Source organism: Sphaerodactylus townsendi, linkage group LG10, assembly GCF_021028975.2.
Source record: "Sphaerodactylus townsendi isolate TG3544 linkage group LG10, MPM_Stown_v2.3, whole genome shotgun sequence".
Lineage (NCBI taxonomy): Eukaryota > Metazoa > Chordata > Lepidosauria > Squamata > Sphaerodactylidae > Sphaerodactylus > Sphaerodactylus townsendi.
The window spans coordinates 78,730,677-78,754,471 of NC_059434.1; the positions used below are offsets into that span (position 1 = coordinate 78,730,677).

Below are 23,795 nucleotides of genomic sequence, written 5' to 3' on the forward strand. Positions count from 1 at the left end.
TCTTGGTCTTTCCAGGAGGTATCTAGCAGCCTTCTTGGTCTTTCCGTAAAGTAAGTTTTGATTGGTGGGGCACTGTATTGAAAAGGTCAGGAACTTCTGATCTACAGGAGCATTGCTTTTCAAGGATTCCTGATCACGGAGGTGCAGCCTACAGAAGTGGGAGGCAAGATGGCATGGTATGGTCTAGTCTCATCAGATCTCAGACGCTAAACAGGGTCAGTACTTGGAAGAGAGACCACAAAGGAAGACTTTGCAGGGAGAGGGAATGGCAAACCACCTCTGCTTCTCACTTGCCCCAAATGTCCTTTCCTGGGATCACTATAAGTCATTTGGGACTTGACTGCACTTCATTCACGCATTCTACATCAGTAGAATCATAGAGTTGGAAGAGACCTCAAGGGCCATGAAGTCCAACCCCCTGCAATGCAGGAACACACAATCAAAGCACTCCTGACAGATGGCCATCCAGCCTCTCTTTAAAAATCTCCAAAGAAGGAGACTCCACTGTGTCCACAGCTGAATATGCGTGGATAAGACTAGCAGGAGTTGTACAACTTTCCAGCAATAACACGATATCTGTCATGTGTTCAGGGCATAAAAGCCATCATGAAGCTATCTTCCCTGACAGCTCAGCTTAATTCAGTTACAGATAAACCCATTTAGACCCATTTTCCCCTACAAGTATGATGTCTCTTAAATGACTGATTAGATCTACAGAAATCCAGGCCTCTCTCAGCTCAGTCGCAGATGAAACCGTCCTGCGTAAGTCTTCTTATTTTTTAAAATCTTCTCGGTTCTAACGCTGTATACAAATGAGTATAATTATAGGACCGGAACTGGTGCTCAAGCGAGCATTGGTGTTTGGACAAAGAAATCCTTTGACCCCCTCCCCTCCCCTCACACAACCCCCTTCGACTCTTCGTGATAAACTCAGAGGAGGGCCACTAAAAGATGCAATAAATCCAGCTGCCTGTTCATCAAACCAATTACCATTTCAGACCCGAGGTATCCAAACAGAGAGGATGTAATCAATATTTAATGTCTCGTGAAATGTTACCATTAAAAAGAGGCTTTAAATAGAACTTTCGGCAACACCCGCAGCTCATCTGCATCCAGTTTTGACATTGGGGGCGGAGGAACTTTAATTTGAAAAATTCCCATTCAGTTCCAAAGGGATCATCCTTCAGTTTAGGCTTTTTAACCCCTTTCTCTCTTTTTTCCCCTGTTCGTGTAGCTGAAGTTTATTTTTTTTTCCTTATTAGAAGGAACATAAACTTATCCGTATGCATGAATCTCCCCGTGTAAGATGTGAAGAACCTTTAACTTCAAGGATGTATAAAATGCTGCAGCTTATCTTGGGTTCCCGACTCATCTGAGATGGACTGAGCGTCATGCTGAAATGACAGGAGTATTTTTTACCTCAGAAAAAGAGAGGAACATGTGACTGTACTCCTAAAACTCAGGGGCGTAACGAGGCAGCCCGGGGCAAACTGTAGCCCTGGGCAAAACCTGAGTTGGATGCCTCCCCCCCATGGGCGGCCACTCCACCACGACCAAATTTTTTTTGCACCAGGACATTGGTGCCTGCAGGGGGGCCAAAGTTATGGACCCTCAAAACTGTAGCCCCCATCTCCTATTAGCTCCCATTGGAAACAATGGGGGATAGGGGCACCCCCTTTGGAAGTCCATAACTTTGGACTCCCTGAACCAAACCTCACCAAACCTGGGGGGTAGCATAAGGACAGTCTCCTGATGATACGCTGAAATTTTGGTGCCGCTAGCCTAAAAACTGCGCCCCCTGCAGGCCAAGAATGGAAAACCACTAAAATACCCAAAAACGAATCCAGCATTTTGATGCCCCCGACAAGGTGATGCCCTGGGCAGCTGCCCACCTTGCCCAATGGGCATTATGCCAGTGCTAAAACTCCTTAGGGAATCTTGATAACTGACTTGAGACATTTTCCCCTAGCCACTCAAGAAGAAGAAGAGTTTGGATTTATACCCCACCTCTCTCTCCTGTAAGGAGACTCAAGGTGGCTTACAAACTCTTTTCCCTTCCTCTCTTCACAACAGAACTGCGACTAGCCCAAGGCCACCTAGCAGGAATGTAGGAGTGCGGAAACGCATCTGGTTCACCAGATAAGCCTCTGCCATTCAGACGGAGGAGTGGGGAATCAAACCCGGCTCTCTAGATTAGAATCCTCCTGCTCTTAACCACTACACCATGCTGGCTCCCAAAAAAGTTGTCATCTGTTCTTAAAAAAAAATCTCTACAGAAAAGTAGCTGTGACCCGGATTGCCCAGCTAGTTGATCTTGTCAGTTTTTGGAAGCTAAGCAGGGGGTCAGTTCTGTTTTGTATTTGGTTAGGAGACTCCTAAGGAAGTCCAGAGTTCATCAAATGACCTCTGAATGTTTCTTGCCTTGAAAACTCTGCCAAGTCAGCATAAGTCAGCTGGAACTTGACGGCACTTTCCACCCCCACCCCCCTTCTCAGAAAAGAGATGTAACCAGTTACTGCGCTGTCTCTAATTTGCCCCTTTCGAGCTAGGTGATAGAGAGAGACCAGTTGTGAACCAATGGCAGGCCTTCTTGGTTAACTTATAGTTTTTGGACCCTTTTCAGGCTGGCTTCAGGCAGGTCTATGAGATGGCACCTATAGCAGCAGTGGCGTAGTGGTTAAGAGCAGGTGCATTCTAATCTGGAGGAACCGGGTTTGATTCCCCGCTCTGCCACTTGAGCTGTGGAGGCTTATCTGGGGAATTCAGATTAGCCTGTGCACTCCCACACATGCCAGCTGGGTGACCTTGGGCTAGTCACAGCTTCTCGGAGCTCTCTCAGCCCCACCCACCTCACAGGGTGTTTGTTGTGAGGGGGGAAGGACAAGGAGATTGTAAGCCCCTTTGAGTCTCCTACAGGAGAGAAAGGGGGATATAAATCCAAATTATTCTTATTCTTCTTATTTTTCCTCCTCCTCCGCCTCCTCCTCTTCTTCTTCTTCTTCTTCTTCTTCTTCTTCTTCTTCTTCTTCTTCTTCTTCTTCTTCTTCTTCTTCTTCTTCTTCTTCTTCTTCTTCTTCTTCTTCTTCTTCTTCTTCTTCTTCTTCTTCTTCTTTAGTTGATGATCTCCATTTGAATGTAGACAAAGACCACGCCTCCTTGTTACTCCTACTGGATTTGTCTGTTGCCTTTGATACTGTTGAAATGTTATCTTGTTGAGATGTTTGAAGGCAGAAGTAGGAATTGGGGGAGGCTCTCTGGATTGGTTTAAATCATTCCTTGAGGCACAGTAAGGATAACGTATGAGGACCTCAGAAAAGCTTTTTGGAAAGCTATCAGATCGCTGCAGCAATTCTCTGTTGCCTTTTCAGAGAGAACGAACTGCATAAGATGTCTTATTCTCTCTTTTTTTAATGCAGAGTTTCTTCCTCTGAACGACTGCCCAGCGATGTCTCTTTGGAGATGATACAGCTCAGAGAAAAAGTGACCCAGTTTCCTTCCACCTGTCCTTTTCAAAACCTGGAAATTGTCGCTACCCTGGGCGTCGGTGGGTTTGGAAGAGTTGAGCTTGTAAGCATTCGCCTTTCAGAACTCTGCATGGCTTCTGTGTTCACAATTGATTGTCCCATCCTGGTAGTTCGTTTGTTTGGCCTCTGCTAAAAATTGAGCCCTTTGTGTTTCTGCATTGATGTTACCAAAGTCAAACGTACAGGGCTGTTCCCTGTCGGCCTTTGGAAGAGCGTGTAAAAGGGTGCTACCACAGAGAGCATTTTTTAAAAATACTGCATGAATAATACCTTCTCTTTGAACTGTTTGTGTTTGCTGATTTTCTTCGGCCGGATTTCAAAGATTTTAAGGTACAGGTAGATCATTGTAATCTGCTTTTAACTCCTATTGCTAGCTACTTTGAGCCTTTTCGGAAAGGCAAGATGTCATAAATCAATCAATCAGGGCAAACATATATAAATTTTACAAGCGGGGGACCTGTGATGACGTGTGGAGGTGAGGGCTCCATGCTGCTGGCAAATGTATCAATTTTCCTTCCCACTTGCTGCTACCTGAGTGTTTCCCTGTGCTAGGTCTCGAACCTTGAATCAATAAACAAACTCTAGGTTGCTGATCAGCAGCGTTAATTGGAAGGCATCGAAGCACCCAGCTTGTAAAAACCCAGCTCCGGCGAACCTGGCTTTTGCTATTCCCTTTATTCGGAAATAATCCCCCCTCCTGTGAGAAAGAGTTACTTTGGAGCCGAGGTGCCCCAAGGTCGGCCACAGATAGAGATGAAGCCACCTGGACTCCTACTCCCACAGAGCTACGGAAACATCCCGTTTCCCATGGGAGCAGAAGGTGTCAGGGGTAAGCCTAGTTACCTACAAAGCGTGTGAAACCATAAAGGAGAGATCAAGGGAAGAATGTCCCATTACAGCAGTGGTATCCTATAGCAGGCTGGATACATATATCTTGCAGCGATTACACTGAAACAGGAATGGATCTCAATCAATTAGATACAATCACCGCCCGTATATTTTGTAACAATCACTTTGAACTAGACATGCAGCTCAATCAACTAGGTGCAATTCCTGACACCCTGCCCTTCGCGCTCACCTGCCTCCTCCATACACATCACCATTGGCTCTGGCTTCCAGTCATTAAAACCACTGTTGCTGTCTTGGCTGCCATTTCTGGTTGCTATGGAAACCAAACCACCCCTGCCCCAAGACGTGTGTGTTAATTTTTTTAAACATAGCCAATTTGTTCAAACCTCGGGAGTACTCTGGGCTTACCGAAGCCTAAATCAGAGCTGCTATTATTATTATTATTATTATTATTATTATTATTATTATTATTATTATTATTATTATTATTATTATTATCATCATCATCATCATCATCATCATCATCATCATCATCATCATCATCATCATCATCATCATCATCATCATCATCATCATCATCATCATCATCATCAAATGTTAATATTAATATTAATATTAATAACAATATTAACAACAATAACAACAATATTAATATTAATACTAATATTAATACTAATATTAATACTGATATTAATACTAATATTAATATTAATGTTGTTGTTGTTTATTGTTTATTGTTGATTGTTATTTATTATTTATTGTTGATTTTTATTTATTATTTATTAAATTTAGTATACCGCCCTATCCCCGAAGGGCTCAGGGCGGTGTACAGATAAAACATCAGCTAAAAACATACATATAATTAAAACAACAGTAGTATCTTAGAACATTGCCCGCACCCTTACGAAACCCTCCTAATGTGAAATAATGGGACGGTGGGAGTGGAAGGGGACTCGTGTTTGTTTATCCTTTCTGGTTGTTTTTGTCTCTGTCCGTGCGCTCAGGTTAAAGTCAAGAATGAGAATACAGCCTTTGCCATGAAATGCATTAAAAAGAAGCACGTTGTGGATACCAAGCAGCAGGAGCACATTCACTCGGAAAAGAAAATTCTAGAAGAAGCCTGTTCACCGTTCATTGTGAAGTAAGGGTTTTTTCCATCTTTTTTTTTAAAAAAAAACTTTGTATTTTATTTTAATTCACTTACAGAAGCAGTTTAATGGTGTTTTCATTTGCCCCTCACTGGTTATCCATTTGTCATATTTTTATCCTGCCCCTTCCTTCACAAGAATCAGGGAGGTATGCAGATAGATATTCCCACAGGGTTTAAAAAACTCAACCTTTTTCTGGTATTCAAAAAAATCTGGGAAAAAAACCCCATATCGTTATGAGGATTTGGCTTTTTGTCACATTTTCTGAAAAATTTCATCTATTAAACTGGGCTGTGAAAAATACCAAAGTGTTTGGATGCACACCTCTTTACCCCATTGAAGCCCCTCCCCACCCCAAACCTCATCTTCTCCAGGCCCACCTCCAAAGTTTCCAGGTATTTCCCAACCTGGAGCTGGCAACCAAAGCCACATACTAAAGTGACTCTCCCATAACTCTCCCATCCCCCCTTGCTGTTCCCTTAACAAACCGTCACTCTTTGCAGTTCACCTGGGAGTAAAACTCCAAGCATAGAATTCCCAAGGTTACCTCTGTCAACAGGAGTTATGCAGACACATGGGGGATATGGGGACATCATAATTTGTGACAAGGCCTTTATGAAGAATACATTGGGATCCTGATCGAGCGCAAGAAATGATTAAGGCCTGATTTAAATGATGCTCATGAGGCAAAAGAACTCCCCTGTGGGATTTGGGGCTTGCACACTGTCTCATTTGAACCAGACAGCTGCCAGTGTAACGCAGCTATAAGGCACAGACTGTGGTTTGTAGCCCAGTTTAAATGAGCTACCTGCCATTCAAGTGAAGAGACCCTAACAAAAGGGCTGCCTCATAATCAAACCAAGCCTTAGCTTGCAAAACAAACAAACAAAACCTTGTATTGTCAAAGGCTTTCACAGCCAGAATCACTGGGGTGTTGTGGGGTTTCTGGGCTGTTTGGCTGTGTTCCAGTAGCATTTTCTCCTGACATTTCACCTGCATCTGTGGTTGGCATCTTCAGAGGATCCTCTCAAGGTGCCAGTCACAGATGCAGGAGAAAACGCTACTGGAACATGGCCATACAGCCCAGAAACCCCACAACACCCCAAACAAAACCTTCTTGTAGACACAACTTGAACGGGGGCGGGGGTGGGGGAGGTATTCAGCGTGGATGGTAATTTTTTTCCAGTTCAAAAGCAGAATGGTTGGGATTTTACTCTTTGTTCTTGTTTCCCTTTGCTTCAGATTATACCGCACTTTCAAAGACAACAAATACGTTTACATGCTCTTGGAAGCCTGTCTTGGAGGCGAACTGTGGAGCATCTTGCGGGACAGGTAACCTCAGCCTGTTTTCGTTCAAGCGTCCGGCATTTTCTGCGTGAGGGCTAAAGTGACTGAAAACATCTTTAAAGCCAAAGACAGAGCTCTTAAGACTCACATGATATTAGATTGGTCTGACACATGAGAGACTGTCTAGAGAGGACAGATTGTCAGAAGCTTGAAGGTCATCCTGATAGAGTTGTTCTACCTCACATATGCAGACTTCCATATTTTTTAAATGTGGTTTGTGGTGAGAAATGTTTTCCTGGCAATACCTCAGAACTCCTTTCTAGGATGGAAATGAGCCTGTGGGAAGGGTGGTTTTTCTTTCCCGCAGGCTTGATTTATTATCTTACACATTTTCCCTAAATAGTCTATTGATCTCCTTTCTACTGTTCTTGGTGCCAGGCAGTGGCGTAACCAGTGGGGGCGTAAGGGGAGCAATCACTTCCCTTCAGCACATTTTTTTAAAGGGGTGCCTTTTCGAAATCTACCCTGCCCCCCAATTCTAGCCCAAGCCCCACCCCCAGGGCCAGGCCCTTCCTCCAGAGGTGGGATCCAGCAGGTTCTCACCAGTTCCCGAGAGTGGGTTACTAATTATTTGTGTATGCCGAGAGGGGGTTACTACTTGGGTCTGCCTTTCCGTTAGAAATTCCATTAGGTCCAAAAATCATAAAGTCTTGTTGTTTCCTATGTGGCTGGTCAGCGAAGGTAGAAAACGGGATAATTCTCCCTGTTGGGCTGTTTTAAAAACATGTTTTAGTCATATGGTAAAGTTCCTTGTTTAAGGAAAGTATCTTTCTTTTGATTTCTAGAAACAAAATTAGGTATTTGAAAGTATTAAGTATTTGACAGGCAGTCAATTAGAGGAGAAGTAGTTGTTTCTTTTGGCAGTAGACGATAGGACTTGCTATAATGAGTTTAAATTATGGACAGAAAGATACCAGCTGGAAATTAGGAACTTTTTTTAACAGGAAGAGTTTTATACAGTAACAGGAAAATTATTATTGCCCTGCCCCCGGAATGCCCGGCCACGCCCCCATCGCCCCACCCAGCCCCATTGGCGCCACCCACTGTTTGAATCCCACCACCATGGGAACCTGTTACTAAAATTTTTGGATCCCACCACTGCCTTCCTTCCCAACTTCTGGCCACGTTGCTACTTTGTATGAGTCATGGTGCCTTTTAATGTGTTCGTTCCCCCTAACTTTAGAACCTGGCTGCGCCCCTGGTGCTACTTCATTCATTTAGTACATTCAGTCTTCCTCTGTCATTCAGAGTACCAGGGCAACTTTCCAATTTATTGTATTCTAATACCACCTTATGAAAATGTCATTTTTGGCCATTTTTATTGAATTCCTGTTACAAAGATTATTGCACTTCATGATTGATTTTATTGGATGTCATAAACATAGGATGGTTTGCTTAAAGTCCTACCAAAACGGATATGACCAGGAGGTTTTGGAATTCCAAGTGTGAGATTGCTGATCGTGCCAGTTATGAGTTTTCAGATAGTGTCTATATAAAATCCGACAATTTTACTCCAGGGAAATTTGGAGGAGAAGTTATATGGTTAGAGAGACAATGGAAAAGAAATGGATTTGTTTTACTTACTACTGGAATAATCAGTATGATTGAAAAAGTAGTTTGTAGTATTGTTGTTTATTTTGTGATAACAGATGTCTGAGTTGATATTCGTTTAAATATTTTAGACTGGATACAAACTCCCACAAATGGAAGGAATTTGGGAAAGGGGGTTATTCCCTGTCTTCCGCTCCTAGGATAAATCATGGCTTTGGTTTGAGAGATCCTCCTTTATAATATATGTGTTTTGTGGTTCCAGGGGTGGTAGTGGTTAAATAAGGAAATTAAGTTGGGCAAAATGATCCTTTACTCTTATGCAAGCACAACAGGCTCCATTCATAGATCAAAACTTTCTATAGGATTGCCATCTTCAAGGTGGGGCCTTTGGAACTCTTGAAATTACAACCAAATTACAACTCCCACCCCCACCCCCCATCTTTGCATTGCTCCCCCATTGCAGCCTTTCATCCTCCAAATGATGCTACTGTCCACAAGCTTATTTTTGCAATTGGAGCCTGGCTGGGGAAAGAAAAATGTGTGCTGGTGTGTGGGGAAGGTGGTTTTGCAGGGAACAGTCAACAGGCAAGGGCCCCTTCCGCACATGCAGAGTAATACACTTTCAATCCACTTTCAATGCACTTTGCAGCTGGATTTTACTGTGCGGAATCGCAAAGGCCACTTGCAAACAATTGTGAAAATGGATTGAAAGTGCATTATTCTGCATGTGCGGAAGGGGCCAAGGAATTCACAGATTCTTCCCTGGAAATCTGTTCTGCTCTCAGCTGGCAATACTAGGCAAGCATTAGTAATCCTTGTAGCTAGGGTTGGCAGCACTGGGTTGGCAAACTCTGGACATTTGGGGTAGAGTCTGGGAAGAATTTGCCTTAGGTGGATGGGCTGGTCTTCAGCTTCAGAGGTCTGCAACCTGTGGCTCTCCAGATGTTCATGGACTACAAATCCCATCAGCCCCTGCCAGCATGGCCAAATTGTCTGGAGAGCTGCAGGTTGCAGACCCGTGATTAGACATATCACCCGTGTAAGGTGATAGCTGCCTTAGCAGACCAGGTGCTCGGGAGCAGCAGCAGCAGAAGGCCATTGTTTTCACCTCCTGCAGGTGAGCTCCCAAAGGCACCTGGTGGGCCACTGCGAGTAGCAGAGTGCTGGACTAGATGGACTCTGGTCTGATCCAGCAGGCTAGTTCTTATGTTCTTATGACATAATGCCATAGAATCCAGCCCCCAAAGCAACCATTTTCTCAAGGGAAACTGGAGCTCAGTTGTAATTCCGGGAGGCGCTGAGGTCAGCAACCCTACTTGTAGCCTATCTGTCTTTAATTGGAGAGATGAAAGGAAAACAACCGCTTTGTTTTAGAGGCAGCTTTGATGAAACCACTACAAAGTTCTGCGTTGGCTGTGTGACAGAAGCCGTAGAATATTTGCATCACATCAGTGTTATCTACAGGGATCTGAAGCCGGAAAATTTAATTCTTGATGCCCAAGGCTATGTAAAACTGGTAAGTTTAAAACTCAAAATAAAATGGGGGGGAAAAAAAACCTTTATGTAGCCAGACAGCAGAGAGAGACTCATTTTGCATCCGGTGATCAATTTTCCAAAGCAAATGGAAGATCATTTAATTCTTGGAGTCTCCGCGCACTGAAGCCCAGACTGGTTTCTTCCTTGTGAAGTAGAAAGAAATGTTTCTACCTAGGGATCCATCTTCCCCAAATATTTTGATTTCCTCCCCTATCTCTCGGTTGCTTCTCATGCTACCATTTTTATTTTCACTGTGTTCCTGCAAATGAGGAACAAGGTTGTGCCTAAACAAAATTCTAATGTGGGAGGGAATCACTCTAGAAGCTGATACTTATAAATGCCCCAAGACCGAATCTGGTGGTCTATGAAGAGAATGATATTGGTGGGAAGGAGGGAGAGGAGTTTGGATTTATATCCCACTTTAATTCACTAGAAGGCGTCTCAAAGCAGCTTACAAACTCCTTCCCTTCCTCTCTCCACAACAGACATCTTGTGAAGTAGGTGAGGCTGAGAGAGTTTTGAGAGAACTGTTACTAGCCCATGGTGATCCGACAGATAGAGGATTGCATGTTGCTTTGTTGCATGACATCACTTCCAGCACAAGACCAGAAGTGACATCATTGCATGGGGGCATCATTTTAAGATTCCACTGAAACTCTATGGTAAAGCCACAGTTTCAGGGGAATCCTAGAGTGCCACCGTGATGCAATGACATCACTTCCAGTTTCATGCCAGAAGTGGCGTTGCTCAACAAAGGAAAGCATATTTTCTTCCCAATTCCCCCCTCCATCCTATTCAATGGTGACAGTGGACCAAGGCTGTTGATGGGAGACTTCCTGCTGAAGCAAGAGACATGACAACCCTCTCCCAATTGTCTGTACTGGCCTTCACCTCTGATGGGCATTTTATATTGTTCAGCCCATGGTAGCCATTTTCATGATTGACCCTGCCCCTACATCTGGAGAACCGGGTTTGATTCCCCACTCCTCCACCTGGGTGGCGGATGCTTATCTGGTGAACCAGATGTGTTTCCGCACTCCTACATTCCTGCTGGGTGACCTTGGGCCAATCACAGTGCTCCAGAATTCTCTCAGCCCTACCTACCTCACCAGGTGTCTGTTGTGGGGAGAGGAAGGCAAAGGAGCTTATAAGCCACCTTGAGTGTCCTTACAGGAGAGAAAGGTGGGATACAAATCCAAAATCTTGTTCTTCTACATGAGAGCCATATTTTGGTGCTGCCCAGTACCCTTTTTCAGAATTCCAGCAGTGTTCACTTCTTCAAGAAAGTTGGGAGAGCACAAATAGGAAGATCAGGTGGCTGCCCCTGATTGAAGCGTTGCCATGAAAGTTAAGGGTTTTAGTTGAACATCTGGGGACGTATACAGAAAAAAAAGTGGGATTTAGAAACAGAGGGCCAAGGTGGCCCAGTCTCTTAAAATAATTCCTCGTTAAAGTAAAAGTAAAATAACTAGTTAAAGTATGAACAAAACCCCAGAAGTTTGACATACCCATTTTAGAAGCGTTATAACAGGACCTAGTTTTTCAGATGGATGAATTGTTCAGTATGGCCCAAAAGAAAGCTGCATGATTTCTGAGGAAATGGGGCCGAATGTTCTCCACCTAAAATGGGGGTGAATCTCTTTCTAGCTCCATCTGATCCATGCATTCTGCTCTTTCTCACAAGGTTGATTTTGGGTTTGCTAAGAAGATCGGAGCCGGACAAAAGACCTGGACCTTTTGCGGTACTCCCGAGTATGTCGCTCCTGAAGTCATATTGAATAAAGGGCATGATTTCAGTGTGGATTTCTGGTCACTTGGAATACTTGTGTACGAATTGCTCACGGGCAAGTAAGTGCTAAGTAAATAATTCTGGGCATCCCTGTTACTTAGCCTTTTATGGCTTGAGCAGTTTTTGCAAATAGATTATTTTTGCGAGTTTTCCCCCCAGCTGTTATACAATGAGGTGCATTGGCAGATTATGTAGAAGAATTTAGATTTATACACCACCTTTCTCTCCTGTAAGGCGACTCAAGGTGACTTACAAACTGTAAGTAAGAAACATATTTTTCTTGAGACTTCACAGAATAGTTTAGATCAGCTATTCTCAACCAGTGTTCCCTGGTACCCTGGGGTGCCGTGAGCATGTCCCAGGGGTACCACGGCAACACTACTGCCCCCCCTCATTTTTGTGGTGTCTCCCACTGGCGCCAGCAAGGACATGGAGCTGGCCCATGGGGCAGGGCCTGCCACAAGGTCAGCAGCCACCCCACCCCCCAGTGCTTCCCTTCACCCTGGGAGGGGAAGGTGGGGTGTGTGGCAAGCAGGGGCAATGGGAGGGGAAGGTGGAGGGTGGCGGCAGGGGTACCGTGAAATATGAAGAGTGAGGTCAAGGGTACCCTGACCTCGAAAAGGTTGGGAAACACTGGTCTAGATGGATTAATGATATGTCTTCCAATTAATGATTTATAAACACACACACGCAACAGTTTTCTCCTTTGCTGATAAAAACAATGTACAACTTTATCAGACTTTTTCTTCTCAACCATTTCTATTTTCTTTCTTTGTAACATTTCCTCTAGTCCTCCATTTTCTGGGGTTGATCAAATGATGACCTACAATCTGATCCTAAAAGGCGTTGAAAGGCTGGATTTTCCCAGAATAATAACAAAGCGGCCTGAAGATCTGATTCGGCGGCTCTGCAGGTGAGGAGGGCAATTTGGTACAAAGGCATGAGAAAAGGTTTACCTTCTTTGTTCAATGTGCAAAATCAGAAGGGCTACATTTTAAAAATCACGTTCCCTGTTTTTTCCCCAGCAAAAGTGTTTTCATACGACTTTCCTGTTTAGATATGCTTTTCAGATATTAGCACCATTTAACTGATTTTTTAAAAGTTTAATATTCAGTGTGAACTGGTTGCTTGATACTTTACTTCTTTACATTGTGTATTACGTGATACTTTATTTTTTGCAGTCAGTTGCTTCATCCATTTGGTGCATTTTGTGGAGAAATGAGTTTAGCTTGCTCATGCTATGGGGAACTTTTACCAGGTCTTTTGAACTTCAGGCTGAGTCTCAGCCTGATTTATACGTAATGCACAACCAGGGTTTGCTTTTTATATGAACAAGCTCTCGTTTACATACTCTCTTCCGTCCCTATCCCCCAATTTAGCTCCTAATGAGATAGTTCCTCTTTTACGGCAAACCGTAGCTTTGCTACTGTGTTAGAACTGGCAAGGTAATTAAAAAATGTTTTCCTGTGATCCACGGTTCCAAACCATGACTTGCTTTCATTTTGGAATCTTGACTTGCAGGCAGGGTGCAAACCATGGTTATCAGTTACATTCAAGCGGCTATCTCTGAACGGTTTGCTCTGAACCCCAAAATAGCCAGTTCTCTGGCCGGGCAGAGGCAAGGAGAAGAGTGCGTACGTGACACCAAGGATTCTCTGCACTTATGCATTTATCAGCAAGCCATGATTGCCCATTACTTCTGAGCTAATCTGCTACCTCTTCTCCTCCTGTTAGCTGATTATGAAAGTGCCCGTTTGATTTTTCTGTTCGCATTGAACCTTTTCTTCCGGTTGCTAGGCAACTGGCACAAAATTGAGCTCTGAACTACAAGTCTTTAAGCCATTTTAAGATGGTGGGTTGGATCCAGCCAGCTGTTTTTGCTCAAATCTTGGCCAGTTCCCCTCCTCATTAAAGCCCCCTCCCTCCTTACTTTTGTCCCTGAAGGTCCCACAATTCCCAGCTTCGCCTCTTTGATGGTCAGAAGGAACTTCTTCCACCTTTTTCGATCAGTGCAAAACCTCATGGAAGTCTCTTTCAGGGTTGCGATTTGGCACGTTCCATCTTGGCAAACAAACTACTGTTGCGCAGCATGGGTGCAGCAGAGCGTGGATGTCATTTGACAGTGCATTCCACAATGTAGGGGCCACAACAGAGAAGGCTCTTCCCCTTGTGACTACTAACTGAGCCATCCTGGGGCCAGGTGACCCATAGAAGAGACCCATAGAAGATGACCTAAGGAATCTTGGGGTGGGCTATTTTCACGGGCGATGGTTAGATTGGATGGGTCAGTGTTCTAGCAGCATTCTGCTTTATATCTTTAAGCTAGAGAATGCTAGAACACGCCATACACCGGAAAACCACAGCAATCTAAATGACCTAAGGAATCTGGGCAGGAGGTTTCTGCATGTTGCAGAACCCAGCATGCTTTGAAGCCAGTAAACTAGAACTTTGAATTGTACCAGGAAGCTGATAAGTAACAATGAAGGTGCTGTATTACTAAATGATGAAACATGCATGTTGTGCATTTTTTTACTTTTAGACAAAACCCTACCGAGAGATTAGGAAACCTGAAGAATGGAATACATGATATAAAGAGGCACAGGTAAGGAAAGAGTTTGGGGAAGGTGCTGACGGTTTTCTCCTGCATAACAGAATCTACCTTTTATTCCTCATTCTCTGAGTTGTAAGATCTGGAGTGGGAGCACAGTCCTATTTCGACAAATACGTGCCTTTGGTTAGGGTAGTCTACCCATGAAGCCAGATTTTATTGGGTCGTTGTGTTCCTCTCTGTTAGGTGGCTGAACGGTTTCAATTGGGAGGGACTCAGAGCCAGGAAGATAACATCACCTTTAAAAAGAGAGGTACGGAGCCCGGTTTCTTTTGTAACATCAGAACTGCTTTCTTTATCCCCGTGGACTTCCCCTCTGTCTCCCCTCATGCCCTTCTTGTGCAGTCGCTGATTTAAGGATTCCTGATTAGAAATAAACTCCAGTTTCCTGTACGAATTGGCGTTTTGCTCCACGCAAACTGGGAGTCAACAGGATAAAACTGATTTGGGGCAAATAAGCAAACATGATTCATAAGAACATAAGAACATAAGAACAAGCCAGCTGGATCATACCAAAGTCCATCTAGTCCAGCTCTCTGCTACTCGCAGTGGCCCACCAGGTGCCTTTGGGAGCTCCTTCTGGGCTCCTTCAGGTGTGGACAGGGCAGAGTTCATTTTGAACCAGGATACATTAATTGTACATTGTGTGAACAGGAGTTAAGGGAGTTCACAAGAAACAAGCCACATTTGTGGCCGATTGGTGTATGTTTTATGTGTCATCAAGTCCCTTTTGACTTTATGGCAACCCTGTGAATTTATTGACCTCCAAAACGTCCTATCATTAACAGCCTTGCTCAGGTCTTGCAAACCGAGAGGCGGGACTTCCTGTACAGAGTCAATCCATCTCATGTTGCGTCTTCCTCTTGTCCTGCTGCCTTCAACCTTTCCCAGCATTAACGTCTTTTTGCTGTGGTCTAGATTGACTTGAGCCTGGGGAGGGCAGAGTTGGGGAGGGAAGGGACTTCAATGGGGTATAAAGCCATAGAAACCACCTTCCAAAGCGGCCATTTTCTCCAGTTAACTGGTTTCTGTTGCCTGGATATCAGTTGTAAAAGCTGGAGATCTCCAACCACTACCTGGAGGCTGGCAACCATACCCCCTGGCCTGACTCCACAGGCCGCCTATCCCAGCGATTCCCAACCAGGGTTCCGTGGTACCCTGGGGTGCCAGGAGCATGTCCCAGGGGTACCGCGGCAACACTACCGCCCCCCCTCACTTTTGTGGTGTCTCTCACCGGCGCCAGCAAAGACATGGAGCTGGCCCAGGAGGCAGGGTCTGCCGCAAGATCAGCAGCCAATTCCTGCACACACACACACCCCCGGTGCTTCCCTTCACCCTGGGAGGGGAAGGTGGGGGGTGGCAAGCAGGGGCACTGGGAGGGGAAGGTGGGGGGATGGCAGGGGTACAGTGAGATATGAAGAGTGAGGTCAAGGGTACCCTGATGTCAAAAAGGTTGGGAAACATTGGCCTATCCCAGTGGTGGCGAACCTTTGGCACTCCAGATGTTATGGACTACAATTCCCATCAGCCCCTGCCAGCACGGCCAATTGGCCATGCTGGCAGGGGCTGATGGGAATTGTAGTCCATAACATCTGGAGTGCCAAAGGTTCGCCATCATGGGCCTATCCTATTCTTATGTCACTTTAAATTTACGTCTATTGTTAATTCTTCTTTAGCTTTCAGGCCCGATGGATTACAGCTATTTTGACCGATACCCTCCGGAGCAGAGCATCCCCCCGGATGAGCTTTCAGGCTGGGATAAAGATTTCTAAGAAGACCAGGGCTGATCTTTGTAAATCGATCTTCTAAACAACCACCTATTGTCTGCACCAGTTCACCGACATCCTTGTTAAGAGCTCTGCCCGCTGCGCTAACGTCAGCGGGACTTTTGCGATTAGATCTGATGCCGAGCGGGCCGCACCCTAGTTTGTTTTCTAACCTCAAAGGGTCCGTGCACAAGAAATGGCTCTTTGAAGGGCAGAAACAGGGTCCAGCCAGCCTCATTCCCCCACTGAACCGCAGTCTGAATTCTCTACCCGTCTCTTGCAGAGGTGCGCGATGCGTCCATGACGTCAGCATCTGTGCTCGAGCATGTTTTACATAAAGCGCACTGTGACCAAGGCTGGACCTGAAGATGAAAAATGAAGGCGCGCCAAGATGGTGTGGGAAAGAGGCCGGAAGCAGAGCTGCATTCTAATGAGTTTGGTGTCAGTGACCTTTTTATTTTCCCCTCCATCAGGGAAAAGAAAAACCCACACTTTGTAAGAAGCTTCCTCCGACACATTCAAGCAAGGCCCTAAAAATGTATATAGGATCGTAGGTTGCCAGTTCTGGACTAGGAAATTCATGGAGATTTGGGGCAAAGCTTGGGGAACATAGGGACTGGTTAAGGAAGGGACGTCTGCGGAGTATCATGCAGTACACTCCACTCTCCAAAGCATCCTCTTCAGAGGTGGGATCCAGCAGGTTCTCGCAGGTTCTCACAAGTTCCCGAGAGTAGGTTACTAATTATTTGTGTGTGCCGAGAGGGGGTTACTAATTGGTGATTTTGCCATGTGATTTCTGCCTTAGTTATGCCCCTCCTCTCAGCAGTAGCGTGCAGAACTTGAAGCAGTGTGGCAGGAGGTGCACCGGCGTGCGTGGCAGCCTGCGCCTGCGTGCATCGTTTCCCGCCCAAGGACCGGCACAGCAGCTGCGTCCTTGCCACAGCCCCGCCCAGGAATGCCCCGTCCCCTGAATGCCCGCCTCCACCCTCGTCGTGCCCCACCCAGCCCCATTGGCACTACGCCACAGTTTGAATCTCACCACCATGGGAACCTGTTACTAAAAATTTTGGATCCCACCACTGATCCTCTTCCTCCAGAGTAACTGATCTCTATGGTCGGGAGTCTGGAGAAGAGTTGTAATTCTGGGAATTTCCAGGCTCCACCAAAGACTGGCAACCCAAGTTGTTCCCTAGCTTCTGCCAGTAGTGTGGAATAGGCAGAGGCCCCTTCCGCACATGCAGAATAATGCCCTTTCCATCACAATTGTTTGCAAGTGGATTTTGCTATTCCGCCCAGTAAAATCCAGCTTGAAAGTGGATTGAAAGTGCATTATTCTGCATGAGCAGAAGGAGCCAGAGTGATTTCCCTGCCTTCCTGTTCTTACTGCAGTACATCGAGCCTCTTGTAATTCTGGGGGGGAAGGTCAAAGGACCCTCAGGAATAGCAGGGGGGGCAGAATGTTCTGTACGATGTAGGTCGGAATCAGTGGAAATCTTCTCCCCTCTTTTGAGGAAATAATGTTACAAACAGCGACCTTGGATCAAGGCTGTACCTTCAATTAATGCAAGAAATGTTTTCTTGCCGAAACAAATCCCACTCATACCAGTAGGAATTAGAAAGATTGTCTAAAACGTACTGGGTTGGATCTTACCAGGTTCTTTCTGGTGACGAAGGGATACTAGAGTCCCCTTTGACTAACCATAAGGTTAGGTTAGGGGTCATGAAACCTGTGTGGAGGAGCAGCCTTGGGCAAGAATGAGTTAAAATGCTGGCTGGGTCCAACTTTATAAGATGACCAGTTGAGTTTCCAGCAAGACTATTAAATGTATGCCTACAAATGTGAAGTCAGAATGCAACATCTTTGTTTTTAAACATCAGTTTCATACAAGGGCACTTATCAGGACATCTGGATTGGCTGTGGTTTATTTTATATGGTCTGCTTGATGCTGACCTGTGTTCAGCTGTTGTTTAATTTGCTAAATGACCCTTGGCTTCTGATCTTTGGGGGTGTTTCCATTCAACTGTGACTCACATCCATGCAAGCATTTCTTCTCTTCCTCCACTGTTCTTCATCTGCCAAGCACACGAACTAAGGCTTTCTGCGGTTCAGATTCACAAACATGCCATCGATAGTTCGCGATGAACATGACCGTCACTTGTTGCCGGGCTCACCAGATTTCTTCCTCTGTATGGCATGCCAAAAGGGAAGTCCCCGATTAATCTCAGCTAGTCATGATGATGTCACAATGGGGCTGTGTTAAGTTGAACGAGGGAGGGCAGATTGGCATGGCAACCGGGATCCTAAACTATGGTTCTCAGTTACTGGGAAAGAAAGAAAGAAACAAACCTTGGTTTGTCGATAAACCAGATGCCTGAAGAAATTGGCATTAGGTTAAAGCAGGGGAATTCAAACTATGGCCCTCCAGATGTTCAGGAACTACAATTCCCATCAGCCCTGCTACTTGGCCATGCTGGCAGAGGCTGATGGGAATTGTAGTTCCTGAACATCTGGAGGGCCATAGTTTGAAGACCTCTGGGTTAAAAGATTTGGATGTGCCACAGGAGAAAAAGAAGGGAGCACTCAACAGAAATCAAGACTCATATTTGTCATTAAAAAAATCCCAACGCTAGTTGGTTCATGATGTCCAAATAGAAGCTTAGAAGCACTGAACGCCTAAACTTACATTAATTCTTCTCATGGATGGCTTGTGGTTGTTTTTTCATATAATACAACTCAAGGAGTTTGAAACTCAAGCACACGGGTTGTTTTAATACAGAAAGCTGTAGAGAAGCATAGAACTGATAATGGTTTGGTTTTGTCTTGGTTAATCTTTTTATATACTAGAAGAGTTTTGATTCTTAGAATGAGCAATCGCAGATTTCTATTTTTGCATTGGGGAGTAACTGCTTTGATGGAGCACTACATATTTAATAACAGTGGACACAGAATGGTAAAGGGAATTGCCGTGAGACCACTGTAGAGGTTGTAGGAATGGACTCAGGGATTACAGGGCAGGAATTCACAGGCTGATTGAGAGATGTCAGCAGGTCTGATGGCTTTCATGAGGTTTTGCTGTAGGGGTGGAATCAGAGGCATAGCTCCAAGGGGACAGGGGGTGCACAATGCACCGGGCATGCGCCCCTGTGGGGGTGTGGCCTGGCGGGAGCGTTCTGGGGCAGGGACATTCCGGAGTGGGGGTGTTCCGGGGTGGGGCGGGGCGGCATGGGGGTGGAGGATGCACCAGTGCACCGGGTGCTTTTCCCCCTTGCTACGCCTCTGGGTGGAATGAGGACTTGCCAAGTGGTTTTGCTCCTGGATTTGGTGGCATTGTCTGCTGACAGTGGGTGGAAACTTATCCTCTCAAAAGGGTGTTGATCTCTATGGTGCTACTAGACTTGAATCTGGCTTCTCGGGAACATGGTGAACAGTAAAGTTTGCCGTACGATGCTATGACGACAAACTGGAGAAGAGGAGAATGGTGTAAGCCACTGTAGAACCCTGTTGAAGAAAAATGTAGGGCCGTGGTGGCGAACCTTTGGCACTCCAGATGTTATGGACTACAATTCCCATCAGCCCCTGCCAGTATGGCCAATTGGTCATGCTGGCAGGGGCTGGTGGGAACTGTAGTCCATAACATCTGGAGTGCCAAAGGTTTGCCACCACTGATGTAGGGTACATAAATGAAGTAAATAAACCCATCTTGCTCTGAGCCAACGAGTCTTTCCACAAACCCGGGTGCTATCGATGGTTAGCTTTTGCTACAAGATGGTAGTCGGCCCGCAATATGGGTTTCCATGCCACTGTTCATCTGGTCCTTGACGAGGTCGGGTCGAGAGGATCAGTCGCTGATGCTGCAGCTTTGCTTTGCACAAGATTTCTGTTCTTCCTAGGGATATGCTTGGGCTTGTATACTCGTATACTTGAATCGGGGTCTCTCGTGTTAGATTGATGTTTCGAAACTTAGGAAAGGGAAGACATACCATCAACGAGGTTGTCTCTGCAAGCACATTGAAGCTCTTGTACATTTTTTTAAATGGCTCTTCGTAGGACACTGACGTGTTAGATTTATTCCCCCGCATCCGAATTAATTTTGCATCGATTCATTCAAACCTGTTGAAGGAGCAACTGTTTCGTAGCGGAGGCACGAAGGTGCATTTGGGCAGCCGTTCATTTCATAGGTGTCAGCAAATCAGCGAGAGATGCAAAAGGTACCGTTAAGTTGGAGTGGGGTCACACGTTTCGCATGCTTAAGGTTCCAGGTTTATTCCCCGAAAGCTCCAGGGGATCTTGAGTTGCAAGGACAATGCATGATACCCTCCCGTCAGAGAAAATCTCTGCGTTTGATGGCCCGACTCCATCTATCAATGCATTCCTGGGGAGGTGTGGGGATGAAACTGCAAGGAAGCAATGTGACCCTGGCACTAATATAAATGCTACTTGTGCCAGCAGATGCTGGCTCTGGAGAACTGCACAACAGCACAACGCCAGGTGCCAGTGCAGCCTCAGCCTCAGCGCTCCTCCAGTGCTGAAGGGGGTATTCCTGGGGATGGGGCCTTTTTAGTTGGCTTGCTGAGCCCTTTCAGCCAGTAAACTGAAGAGGAGCAGCAGTGGCGTAGGAGGTTAAGAGCTCGTGTATCTAATCTGGAGGAACCAGGTTTGATTCCCCGCTCTGCCGCCTGAGCTGTGGAGGCTTATCTGGGGAATTCAGATTAGCCTGTACACTCCCACACACGCCAGCTGGGTGACCTTGGGCTAGTCACAGCTTGTCGGAGCTCTCTCAGCCCCATCCACCTCACAGGGTGTTTGTTGTGAGGGGGGAAGGGCAAGGAGATTGTCAGCCCCTTTGAGTCTCCTGCAGGAGAGAAAGGGGGGATATAAATCCAAACTCTTCTTCTTCTTCTTCTTCTTCTTCTTCTTCTTCTTCTTCTTCTTCTTCTTCTTCTTCTTCTTCTTCTTCTTCTTCTTCTTCTTCTTCTTCTTCTTCTTCTTCTTCTTCTTCTTCTTCTAAACACCCCCATTTGATGGCACGGAGTTACCCTGGCAAAAAGGAAGGCACAGCCCATTGAGCTGTATAGCCACTTTCACAGAGGAAGGAGCAGCATCGTTTTCAGCTTGCAGTCTGCACCACCGCATGCCAGTGGCGTATCTGCCAGAGGAACATGGGGGGTCAATTGACCCCCGGCGCCACCCACTGGATCATGTGGGGGCACAAAATTGCCCCACAACCCTCCTGTGGAAAGGCACCCCCACCCAGACTGGGAGGTTGCTGTGAGCCAACTGAGTGCCGCCTGGCCCCACCAGACTGCCCAAGACTGCCACCACCTTTCTCTGCCAGCTGAGGTAAGTGGGGGGCAGGGGCGGCACTTGAGGAGGTGTTGCCCTGGGTGCTATTTTCTCCCGGCACGCCTCTGCCACATGCCTCTTGGTAGTGCCGTGGCTGTGCTATTCTTGGCCATGGCACAACTACACCCCCCAGGATTGCGCTGTAAGACTGTTTCATTTGTTCATCTGAAGCAGGAGTGTCCAACTCTGGCCCTCCAGATGTTTATGGACTACGATTCCTATCAGGCCCCGCCAGCGTGGCCATGGGCCCATTTAAATCAGGTATGTCCAACTGTGGCCCTCCAGATGTTCATAGACTACGATTCCCATCAGTCCCTGCCAGCATACCTGATTTAAAGGAACCCTGAATGGCTAACAGGTACCAATTAGTAATACCAAAGATTGTGCTTTGCGTCCAGGAGATTTTTTCCCCCTTCCATATTAGTGTGTATCATCTGTATTTTGTGCCCTGTTTTTAGGACGAATCAAAATGTAAAAGCTGTAAAACCTTTTTTAAAATAGTTTTTTTTCCAATTTATTTGTATATACACGTGATTTTCATATAGGACTATTTTTAAAACGAGAATGTATGCCGGGCAGATGGTTTTATTGCACAGAGTATTGCTAATGTGTACAGAGAGGAAAAAAATATATGCCTTTCTCCTTTTTAAACCTGCTGTATAGCTCATGGATCTCTTTGTGTGCACAAATAAAACTATTACATAGCATCTTCCATATCTGTAGTTTTTTTTTTTTTTAAAAAAAACATATTTTATGTGTGGCAGATTTGAAAATGTTCTTCATTGGTGAACCTCCTATCTCTGCCAAAGCCTGATATTTCCAATGAGCTCAAAATAATGCCCTGATTTATGAAAATATGCTACATAGGTGGAAAGATAGATGTATTTCATATTGTATGAAAATGAGACCATTGATAAGAGCATGAGGTGGTCAATTTATAGCAGGGGCCTTCAAACTATGGCCCTCCAGATGTTCATAGACGACAATTCCCATGAGCCCTACCCTTGGTCATGCTGGCAGGGGCTGATGGGAATTGTAGTCCATGAACATCTGGAGGGCCATAGTTTGAAGACCCCTGATTTATAGGAACAGGACTGGATGGGATAATCCAAAAAATCCAGTTTCAAAGGATAGTCTTGTTGATCTGTGGTAGAACAGTTCAATTTGAGTCCATTAGCATCTTAAAGACCGACAAATGTTTCAGGACATAAGCGTCCTACAGTCAAAACTCCCTCAAATGCCCCAGATAGTTCATTCATTCATGCCTGCTATTGTGGTTGTGTATGGTGTAGACCAGGGTTCTCCAACCTTTCTCAGGTCGATTCTGCACTTGCGTTATCGACCTAAGTTCGAGCTGCGTTCGACCTAAGTGCTCCGCACAACCACTGGGATCGACGTGGTTTTGTACCAGCTTCACCCCGTGTAACCGTCAAATTTCCGACTCTAGTTGGGAACTACTACTTTTTCAGGGAACCACGCTCGAACTCAGCTCGATTCCAGTAAAGTGCGAAATCTCTGGTGCCAGGAGTCCCCATTCAGCCAATCACAGCTGAGTGTTTCAGGCATGCGTACAGCTGGCCAATCAAAAAACGCCACCTTCGTCCCTCCATTCCTGTGGCAGTTTTTTTTATAATGTGTGTGGGGATAGACGGAACATGGCCGTAGAACAGTAGCCAATCAGAACAGAGCAGCGAAGAGGCACAGGATGATTCCACCCTCTGAGCTGGGATCAAGCTGGTTGCAGTGGGGAACAACAATGGCTTTGACCTAGGTCAGTACCCTTCTCAGGGAACTGTGTCGAACCTATTTTACTCATATGCGGAATCGCCCTCAGGGTACTTTTAGAATCCTGAAACAGGGTGATGGATTCAACTAAATGGCCGCCACAAAGTTTGGGCGTGATACTGTGCATATGTCTGAGAGTAATTATTCAACATTTAAGACAGAAGCTCTGTTTAACAAAATGCCTTTAAATCTTCACAGCCAATAGCTGCCATGTGACGCTACTCACTTCCCAAGAACATTTACTAAGCACCAGGAAAATTGTTGGTAGGAGCCATGACACCACAGTCACCACGTTGGAGACCCATGTACACTTATACGTAAGAAGTGCAGTGATCCAGATTATACTTATGAAGCAGCCAATGAGAAAGAAGGCCACAATTTGAGGGCCGGCAAGAAAACCTTGAAAAGGTTGGATTATTGTGAATTCCCTCCCTCAAGACCAGATCTAACCCTTCAGGATACTTGAGTCGAAGACTGGGATGCAAACAGCAGGTGCAACTGTGATCATCGTTCCGGGCTTTCTGGTTGACAAGGAACATGCTCAAACC

The 23,795-nt window shown here is 45.6% G+C and overlaps 1 protein-coding gene across 2 annotated transcripts in view; it reads left to right on the forward strand.

Annotated features, from left to right (window-relative positions):
• PRKG2 (protein kinase cGMP-dependent 2) overlaps positions 1–16,877 on the forward strand; it is a 98,377-nt gene extending 81,500 nt beyond the window's left edge. Inside the window, exons 11-19 of one of the 2 annotated variants that reach the window (XM_048510130.1) lie at positions 3,417–3,567; positions 5,378–5,514; positions 6,764–6,853; positions 9,794–9,935; positions 11,640–11,803; positions 12,535–12,657; positions 14,284–14,346; positions 14,539–14,605; positions 16,029–16,877. In XM_048510130.1, coding sequence (XP_048366087.1) covers positions 3,417–3,567; positions 5,378–5,514; positions 6,764–6,853; positions 9,794–9,935; positions 11,640–11,803; positions 12,535–12,657; positions 14,284–14,346; positions 14,539–14,605; positions 16,029–16,124 — 1,033 coding nt within the window. In that variant the 3' untranslated portion in view covers positions 16,125–16,877. The remainder of the gene's footprint in view (positions 1–3,416; positions 3,568–5,377; positions 5,515–6,763; positions 6,854–9,793; positions 9,936–11,639; positions 11,804–12,534; positions 12,658–14,283; positions 14,347–14,538; positions 14,606–16,028) is intronic. The other variant, XM_048510131.1, reaches the window with a different exon arrangement.
• The last annotated feature ends 6,918 nt before the right edge of the window (positions 16,878–23,795 follow it).